General features: G+C 40.4%; 1 protein-coding gene across 1 annotated transcript in view; it reads left to right on the top strand.

Moving 5' to 3' along the window:
* Positions 1-10091, top strand: part of PTPRR (protein tyrosine phosphatase, receptor type R) — a 122218-nt gene that overhangs the window by 99069 nt on the left and 13058 nt on the right. Inside the window, exons 10-11 of the mRNA XM_015566849.1 lie at positions 1765-1966; positions 5896-6009. Coding sequence (XP_015422335.1) covers positions 1765-1966; positions 5896-6009 — 316 coding nt within the window. The remainder of the gene's footprint in view (positions 1-1764; positions 1967-5895; positions 6010-10091) is intronic.

Raw genomic sequence — 10091 nt, 5'->3', positions numbered from 1 at the left:
CAAACTCATTAGTCAACAGAGCCAAATATCAACAGTACAACGATTGAAATTTCTTTTGAGAGCCAAATTTTTTAAACTTAAACTATATAGGTAGGTACATTGGTATTAACTTAATTAGGGTACTCCTAAGGCTTAAGAAGAGCCACACTCAAGGGGCCAAAGAGCCGCATGTGGCTTGAAAGCCGCAGTTTGCTGACCAGGGTAGAGGGATAACATTTATACTCTGAAGTTATTATCCTAATAAATGCTACAGATTTAATTTAAACAAATTAAATACTGTCAAGACGAAAGAGAAATTATAACCCTCCCCTCGTGTATTTCTTTGTTGTCAGCTACAATTAAATATGGAATAATTAAATAAGTGTATATGAAGGAAATTTACTAAATAGGATGTTATTATATAATTTGCATAAATAAGAGCTCTCTTGATTTAACCTTTTGAATGCCTTTAGCTAAAGGCTTGTTCTAGAGACTTTGCCATGATGTTTTTTAGTGTCACTTCGGCTTCTGCAGCTCTAAGTAAGACCTGGAGACCCTGAGAGAGAAAATCTGTGCTTGTGGGTGGCTGTGGGAGGCAAGACGAGCCTAAAGTGTCGATGAGATCTTCCACACTTGGAGTTACAGTAATTTATAGGGACTTTCCCCAGACCAGATTACATCATAGGAAAATTATCTTTTTCACTTACGGGCAGCAGATGCTGAGGAATGTTGCCATGGTATTGTTTCTCATTCCAGAGAACAATCCTCTCAAAGGTTTCAATCCCTCCTAGAGCCTCACAGTCATCACAGAGAGACCAGGGGCAGGGCTGCTCTGGTGGTTTTTAATGAGAAGCTGTGGGTAGGAAGGCACCTACCAAAGCCTGTTTTTAAACCTATGTCCTAAGTGCCTAGTTCATGCCAGGACCCCACATGGACCCTCCCTCAAAGCAATTCTAATCTAGTGACCCCTGTAGCCTCTTTATTACTGGAATTTCTCACTGCTGTTACAAAACGGAATTTGGGATGAGTATTCTAGAAGTATTACAGTGATTTCATGTAAAAGTGTGCTTTTAGATTGGTTAATATGTTTCCAGTAACATGTCAGGAAAGTTCCAAGAGCAGGAAGCACACCATCTCCCAATTCTTTCTTGGCTACCTTTTCATCTACCATTGGGTTCATTATAGTAAATTACAAACATAAATTTAGCTTATGTTACATATCACCTTCTATACTAAATATGTATTTTCATTTCTTTTTCTGCTTTATTTTCTTTTTTAAAATTTTTAATTAAATTTATTGGGGTGGCATGGGTTAATAAAATTATATAGGTTTCACATGTACATCATATGTGTATCATTGTGTATCATTTGATAGAGGCAAGACTGTCAAACTTTGATATCAGGATATTTACAATAAAGTTTTCTCAAGGTGAAGGGTTGTTCTTCAAAAATCACCTAGAGCCCTGGCTGGTGTTGCTTACAGGTTACAACATCAGCCTGAACATGGAAGGGTCTCAGGTTCGATACCTGGCCTAGTTGGGGTGCATGCAGAAGCAACCAATCGATGTGTCTCTCTCATATTGATGTTTCTCTCTCTTTCTCACTCTTTCTTTCTTCCTCCCTTCTTCCCTTCCATTCTCTTTAAAAATCAATGGAAAAAAATATCCTTGGGTGAGGATTAACACACACACACACACACACACACAATTTACCACCTAGAAATAAGTTGACAGCAAGATGGGAATGAGGGAAGGCATGCAGTATTGTGGTTTGGATGACTTTTAGTTACAAAAGTAAATGAGGCACTTGGTGGCTGTTGCTATTTTCAGCAAGGAAGTCACACCCAACATGTGAAGCATTACTGGTACACCTCATGGCCTGATCACAAGACTCCAGACAGTGCGCAGCCCCTTCTACAACTCATGCTGGATGTAGAAGAAGACAGACTTGCTTCTGCAGGCCGAGGGCCTGTGGTTGTCCACTGCAGGTAAGGCACGAACTTTCCTTTCCGCCTAAGCAAACAGGCCATCCTCTGTAAAGTCGTAGAGTAGATAGAAGTTGGGTTTTCCTTCTTAGTTGTGACTTTGTCAGTAAGTTAAATATTTATTGAAATTGGTTGACTTCCTCATATTTGAGTCTTGATCAAGATGATGTTTACAGTGACAATATAAGGGCATTTTTCAGCAAGCAATTATACAGTGGAAGAAATATCACTTCTGAATAAATGGCTCAGGAAATTGGCCAATTCAGTCCTCTACCTTGAAACTTATTTTGATTCATTTCATTTCATCAGTATAATATACACTAGGAATTAACTATTGGTGGCTTTTTTTGTTGTTTCAAAATGGCACCTGAACTATACTTGAATTTTATCTTGGTAACATGTATTATTATTTCACATTTAGTCAGTCAACTATTTTAAAAGTTAGTTCATGAAAAACAGATGGAAATAAATTATTAAATGGTACATGGTTAAGTGGTAGTTCCCCGAAAGGAAAACAAGCCCAGCTGCTGTGGCTCAGAAGTTGAGCGATGACCTATGAACCAGAGGGTCCCTGGTTCAATTCCCCTTCAGGGCATATGCCCGAAATCTCCAGGAGGGGGCATGCAGGAGGCAGCCAATCAATGATTCTCATCATTGATGTTTCTCTCTCTCTCTCTCTCTCTTCCTCTCTCTCTCTCCCTTCCTATCTGAAATCAATAAAAAACAATTTTAAAAATAAAAGGAACACAAAGTGCTGTTACTGAAACATGGGCTACTGGAGGTTCGGCCGACAAAAGCAACAGATGCCCTTGGTGGTCCTCTTCCCTCAAAGCTTTCCTCTCACAATGGATACCTCATCCTCTTTGTTTTCCTTTTAGTGTGCCCCCCAAAAAGCAACTATTTTTAAAGATATTTCAATAGCTAGCCACTTATTCTTAATACTTTCTCAAAACACTGTAATTTTTGTTGCTTCATGTAATGTCATGAGTCTTGTAGGATAGCTTTTGATGATATCTTTAATAAACAAAATACATCATTTTAGATCAGAGGTGGGCAAACATTTTTCTGCCAAGGGCCATTGGATATTTATAACATCATTCTTAGGCTGCACAAAGTTATCAACTTAAAAATTAGCCTGCTATATTTGGTCATACATTTCATTAACTCGCCCCTAATGCCATGGCAGGGCCAGACCAAATGATTTTGATGACCTTATACTCTCCCATGGGCCGGATGTTCCCCATCTCTGTTTTAGATGATAATTTTAGCCTCCTGCTTTTTTGAATTTTTGTGGTTTAATTAAGAGTAAAATTTACTATATTGTCTACTTATTCAAAAGCATCATTATCCAACTTTTAGCATTAAGCTTTATCCTAAACTTAGCTTGGGGCTGAGGAAAAATAACCTAATTGGCCATCCTTTAGGCTAGAACTGTCCCCCACCCAAAATCATAAAACACTGAAGATATATAAAATGAACTAGTTACTTCTCCTGCAAAATCAGCTCCCCTTCTGATTAGTATTTCTAAGAGCGAGACCATCTTTCTTCCAGGCATTCAACCTCTAACATTGTCAGTTATCTTTGGCCTTTCTCTTAATCCCAGCCTCAGTATCTAATCAGTCACTCGATTGGCTTTCCCTTCAAAGCTCCCATAATCTTCACTTCCTGTCCAAACACCCAAGTTCAGGCCCTTATGATCTCATTCGTATATTTTAGAAGTAGTCGGCTAATTGCACCCACACCCCATTTCCCGAGGCCCATCCCCACTATGGCCTCCCCAATGCACTTCTCTGCAATGATGCTCCTGAAACCCTCTTCCATCGCATGGATTCCCTGCTCAGAACTTCTCAATGGCTTCCCATTGCCTAGAACAAAAGTTCATAACCTTGGGTCTATGCTTGAGCTACAGGAGTCAGAGAACTCCTTGAAATTACGTAAACAAATTTGAGTATCTAATGTTATGTGAGTTTTATTGAAAAGTGAAATGTCCTAGTTTTCATCAAATTCTAAAATATAAAAAAGTTTTAGAAGATAAAGTCCAAACCTCTTGGCTTTCCATGTGAGACCCTTAATGAGTCTCAGTGTACCTTCCCAGCCTTCCTTCCCACTATTTCTCTCAAACAATTCTCTCTTCAAGCCAAACTTAACCTACTCATTGTTGCCTTAAACCCTTCCCATGCCTGAAATTTTTTCTCTCATTTGTGATAACCAAAATGCCTGCCATTCATACAGTACAGTTCTATCTTTAATGAAACAAACTCTAGATAGACACTTCAACGAAAGGGCGCCCATTCTATTTCAGAATTCCTTTGCACTCACATTCACAGAAACAAGCTCTAAATAGGAGGACGTAAATGCTATTTGAGTGCCAAGGGGGGAGCTATTAATTCAAACTAGGAAGTTTAAAGAAAACCTCTAAACATTGGAATCATGTTGAACAGGATCTTTAAAAATGACCAATGTTTGTGGTTTTAAAAGATGGTAGGGAGGGCATTTTTTCTCTGAAGAAATATCGTCAACATCAACACAAAAAGGAACATTGGAAAACAAAAGGCATTTTTTTTTTTGCAATGATTCATGTAAATGAAAAAAAATAGCACAAAGGGTACAAGGACTACAATAAAAAGACATTAAGCTTGAAAATTAGTCACATTCATATTATTCAAGGTCATGAATACCATAGTAGGGAGCTTCGATGTTGTGCTATAACTATTGGGAGCCATATACAGTTTTGAGTAGCGAGTAATATGATCAGGTCCCTAGCAGCTGAGTGTATTGTGAATTAGTCCAGGAAAAGACCAGGGACTTGGGACCCCTAATGAGATCATTGCTAATCATGAAGTAAGATGTCAAAAACGTGAGCACAGTCTATAGAAAGAAAGAAGAGGGGATCACAAAGCTCAGTAAAGGTGGAAAATAAAGGAATTGGTAACAGGTTAAATGTGGAAGGTGAGAGGGGGTGATGTTGAAAATGTCTCCAAGATTTTGCAGCTGGAAAACTTGAGGCTGACTGGTAATGCAAGCTAAGTTTAGGATAATGCCAGGGAAAATACAACCAACTCTGTTTAGATGCACTGAGATGAAGCAAGTGCAAAATAGTAACATCCACAGACTGAACTAGGAGATGGAATGCCAATCTAGAGTTTAGGAGAAACTTAGGGAATTTAAGTGTAAATTTAAAAGAAATTTACATGAAGACTATTCGTGGTTGAAATTGCTGAGAGAGAGAGAGAGAGAGAGAGAGAGAGAGAGAGAGAGAGAAGGAAGAGAGAGAAAGAGAGAGAGAAAGGGCTTGTTAGGTTGATGACATACTGTCTAATGCAGAAAAACGTGTAAACTCCCTGGACAGTAGTGTTTCTATCCAACTATAAATAACTTAGAAATATGTAACCTCTAGTACTTCCTCTCTCCTAAACTGAACTGAATTTTCAGTTATTCATGCGAATCTTCACCATCAGTATATCCAAGACCAAACTCAAGTCAGCCCTCATCCCAGAATTCCACCTTTGTCTTATGGGGACTACCATTCTTCTAGTCCTGATCATCTTTGACTTTTTCCTTTTCTGACTGTTCAACTCCAGTCCTTCAGACTCACATTTGGATGTCTCTTCCCTCCTTTTTTAGTGCCCATACCTTACCTAAATTCAGACCCTAATTATTCTTTGTTGACCAGTTACAATACACTTTTCACTTTTCTCCTCACCCAACACCTCCCCCACCCTACTCATCTTACTGCATATAACTAAAGGAGAGAATGTGTGTAAGCACTTAGCACAGAGCTGTGGTTGTAATACTCAGTATATGAGATCTGTTGGTGTTGCTATTGTTATTCATCCCAGCTGTTGTTTCAAATTTAAAGGTACCTTTTTAAAAATATATTTTATCTTTGCTGTTTTCCTTCCACCTTTTTATTCTTTGTCCTTTCTTTTTAGTGCAGGGATAGGTAGAACGGGGTGTTTTATTGCTACATCCATTGGCTGTCGACAGTTGAAAGAAGAAGGAGTTGTGGATCCGCTAAGCATTGTCTGCCAGCTTCGTGTAGACAGGTGAGTGTCTATGGGATCGGGTCATAGAGATCAGCGTATTATTATCTGTCACAACCTGCTCTGACCAACCTGACTTTGCAAACATCACAGGCTCCAAAGTCCTAAATCTCTGTAGTGATTTGTGTAAAGTTCTTAAGAATATACATTATATTCAAAAGCCAACAAAGAAAGTGTTGTTTGCAATACTGACCATCAGGAGTCCAAAACCAGCCTGGCCAGGGTGGCTCAGTTGGTTGAGTGTCATCCTGTGCACGGAGAGGTTGCCGATTTGATTCCTGGTCATGGAATATACCTGGGTTTTGGGTTCAATACATGCACATATGGAAGGCAACCAATTAATGTCTCTCTTTCACATCTCTCTCTCTCTCTCTCTCTCTCTCTCTCTCTCTCTCTCAGCTCTAAGCATGCCCTTGGGGGGAGAGAGAGAGAGAGAGAGAGAGAGAGCGAGAGAGAGAGAGAGAAAGAGAGAGAGAGAGAGAGAGAGAGAGAGAGAGAGAGAGAGAGAGAAAACAAGACCAAAAGCTTATGCTTAATCCTTCTTTGTCTCTGATGCAGGTTGTTTGTGGTGGTAACTGTTCCTTCTTAGTCTACAGCCCTATTCCTTACATACTCTGTATTTTCATTTGACTTAACTGAATCATCCACTTTTGACTCCAAAGTCCTCATCTTGATCCTTTAAAACAGGGGTGGGCAAACTTTTTGACTCGAGGGCCACAATGGGTTCTTAAACTGGACCGGAGGGCCGGAACAAAAGCATGGATGGAGTGTTTGTGTGAACTAATATAAATTCAAAGTAAACATCATTACATAAAAGGGAACAGTCTTTTTCTTTTTTTTAGTTTTATTCATTTCAAACGGGCCTGCTGCTTTAAAATGAGGGATATGTCATACTACCAAGAGCGCCCCCTTTTTTAATTGTGAAAAATACACATAAAATTTACCATCTGATAAATTTGGGGTGACATCTGAGTGGGTATAAGGTGAAACAGTCATTTTTATACATAGATCATTTGGTCACTTTTGTGATGATGCATGCTTATGTGTTGAAAAGAGAACAAAAAAGAACTTCTCTTCCTTTCACCCCAACAAAGCCCACCTGGGTACGTGAATAGGTGAGCCAGTGATGGAGAAAGTGCGCAGGTGCTCCTTGAGAACAGACACAGACAGAAAGAAGGCTGTTGTACCAGCATATGAGCAGCCGACCTCCGCTCTGTACTTCAATGTGCTGTAGCGGGAGAAGAGCTGCTCTGAAAGGCTGAAATACTGGGCTCTCTTCTTTCATTCATACAGCGAATACTGATTACTCACCTCCTGCCCAAGGCATTGTTCCAGATGCTGCCAGTGCAGCATTGGCCGGCATGAGTGAGGCTCTGCTGTCCTAGAGTTTGCATGCTAACAGAGAGAGAGGAGATAATAAACACGCTAAGAAATAAACAGGATAATTTCAGACAAAAATAAAAGCTGAGAGGTAGTAAGAAAGAGAGAGAGGGAGATTTTGCTCTGTGACCTAGCGTTTCCTAAAAGTAGATTAGAGTCACCTTTTAAGATTCATTTGATAAATATCAAGCACCTACTAGGTGCTGAGATTTCAATGAGACAAAGATTCTTCTTAAAATTCAATGAAATAATATCCATAAAGCACTTAGGACAGTCTGGCACATGGTAAGCCTTAAGTACATGTAAACTGTGTTATTATTCTCTTCATTATTATTAAAATTACCAATAAAGTTTTTCCTGTCTCTAAAAATGAAACATTCAAATCCCCTTATTGGCTAAAGTTTTCCCTCTCTATTTCTATCTGTCCTTGACCCCTTTTAGATAATAATGTCTAAATCTTGTAAGTGTATCTGTCCTCTATTTTTCTCTTAACTTTGGCTTATTGGAGGCTGCTCACTGTGGCGGTTACGATTCTAGGCTCCGGAGACAGGTTGCCTGGGTTTGCATCATGACTCGCACCATGTTCTGACCGTGTGGCCTTGGGCAAGTTATAGGACTTCTCCATGCCTTGGTTTTCTCACGTGCAAAATAGAAGTAATAATACTATCTACTTTCTATTTTTGTTGAAGGAGTAAGAGAGAATTTTCAAAGTGCCTTTTACACAGTAAGTGTGCAGCCAAGTTTAGCCACAACTATTATCAGTATCTAAAGCAAGAAACCCGGGCATGTATCTGTAAACAGGAACTAATAATCTATATCCCACAGGGTTGCGGTGGCATTAAGATGGATTACACCTGTGAGGTGCTTTGTAGAACACTTAGCCTATGTTTCCTTCCCTCTCTCTACCTTCCCCTCGTCCACCTTTCCATACCCCACATGTAACTGCTTCCAAAAATGCTTTCTTTTTTTTTTCATTTTTATTGATTGATTTTAAAGAGAGAAATATCAATTTGTTGTTCCACTTATTTATGCAAACATTGTGCGTGCTCTGACCAGGCCAGAACCTGCAACTGAGCTACCCCACCAGGGCTCATGTTTTCCTTTTGTACCTGAGAAGATCAATTCCAATGATCTCTCCCTTTCCTCTTACAATCCTCTTAGTCCCCCCAGCTCCCCTTGCCTTCCATCAGTACTGTCCACCCTGGCTCCAGTAGAATCTGGTGGCTTCACGTCAGGCTCTGGGACCTACCTTCACCCAGAAGAGGGGCCCTCATCAGAAAGTAAGGGGCAGCACCCCATCAGCTGGAGCTGCTCCCACAATGACCTTGATCTCTCTTGCTTTGTGCTTCTGTAAACAAGACTCCTGCTTGGGAACCAAAATCCCCCAGGTACTCTAGTTGATATCCCTGTGCCCTGCTCTCCTACTGGCTATTGCTAGAATTCCATGAACACCAGATCTAAACTGACTCCGAACCAAGTTGGCCTCCAACACCTGCTCTGACTCTATTTGGAACAACATCCTAAAAAGCACTGGGCATGGTGTATGCATTTTTTGGCCCCCATTACTCTTAATCTTGCCTATTTGCCCTCTCATCAAGCACCTCCCCCAACTGCTTTTGTAGCCTGACCTCCACCTTGGTTTCCACTTCCCAGTCCCAATTTGTCAAGCCTACCAAATTGTCCTCTAACTTTGAATGGAATCATAAATACATTTTTTTAAAAATCATATCACAATGCCTCCTCTATCTGCTCCTTCCTTCCTAAAGCAAATGGTCAGAAAACTTAGCCTTGGCCCTCCATCACCACCAAGGTTTTCCCGCAAGGCTTGTCCTTTCTCTTCTGATAGGATTTTCAAAACACAGCCAGCTTCTCTGCTGACCTGAAGCCATGGACTCCCGCCCCCCTGGGTTTGAACTACTGCCAGTATGTGTCTCGAAATCATTCTGACTTATTCATCAACATCCCTTCTACATAAAATTCTTTCTGAGCAGCTGCTGTTTATCAAACAGATCCTCTCCTTTAAACTTTCCTTGAAAGCTTTTTTCTTTTTCCTTCCTTCCTTCCTTCCTTCCTTCCTTCCTTCCTTCCTTCCTTCCTTCCTTCACAGGATCAGCATCCATTTTCCTTTGTTGTCCCTTCCATCTGTAGTGCACTCCTGTTGTCACTGTGAAAAGGGATACAGAAAACCTTCCTCCTTTCCTTCACCCCATCCCACCTCTTGTTCCCCCATCCTTCTTGCTTCTTGCATTCAGCTTTTCCCCGTCATACCTCATTTTAAAAATATCCGTGTCTGGCTGCCTGCTGCCACTGACCATGTCCTTAACGCCTGACGGGAAAGGCGGAGATGGTCCCTGTTCTGCTCTTGGAGCTTTTCGTCCTTTATCAGTTCTTCAAACCTCATCCCCACCCTAGACTCCGCAGTTGTCCGTCCTTGCCCTCAGCTCTGGATCTGCCTTCAGACGTTCCAGAAAGCACTCTTCATACTCAGAAGTGTATTTAATCTTTGCCTTTTTTCATGGTCTTCAAGGAACATCTCCTTTAACTCCCAAAGTGAACCTACCAGTAGGAAAATAGGTATTCTTTGGCTTCTTTAAAAAACAAACAAACAAACAAAAAAAAAAAACAAGGAAAGGAAGAATTCATGGTATCAAATAACTTGCCCAAGGTCATGGTGCTTAGAAAATGGCAACATAGACTTCTTTGGA

This window comes from Myotis davidii, unplaced genomic scaffold (genome assembly GCF_000327345.1).
Source record: "Myotis davidii unplaced genomic scaffold, ASM32734v1 scaffold582, whole genome shotgun sequence".
Lineage (NCBI taxonomy): Eukaryota > Metazoa > Chordata > Mammalia > Chiroptera > Vespertilionidae > Myotis > Myotis davidii.
The sequence above is the reverse complement of the archived record's forward strand: the minus strand, read 5'-3'. Positions and strand labels throughout refer to the sequence as shown.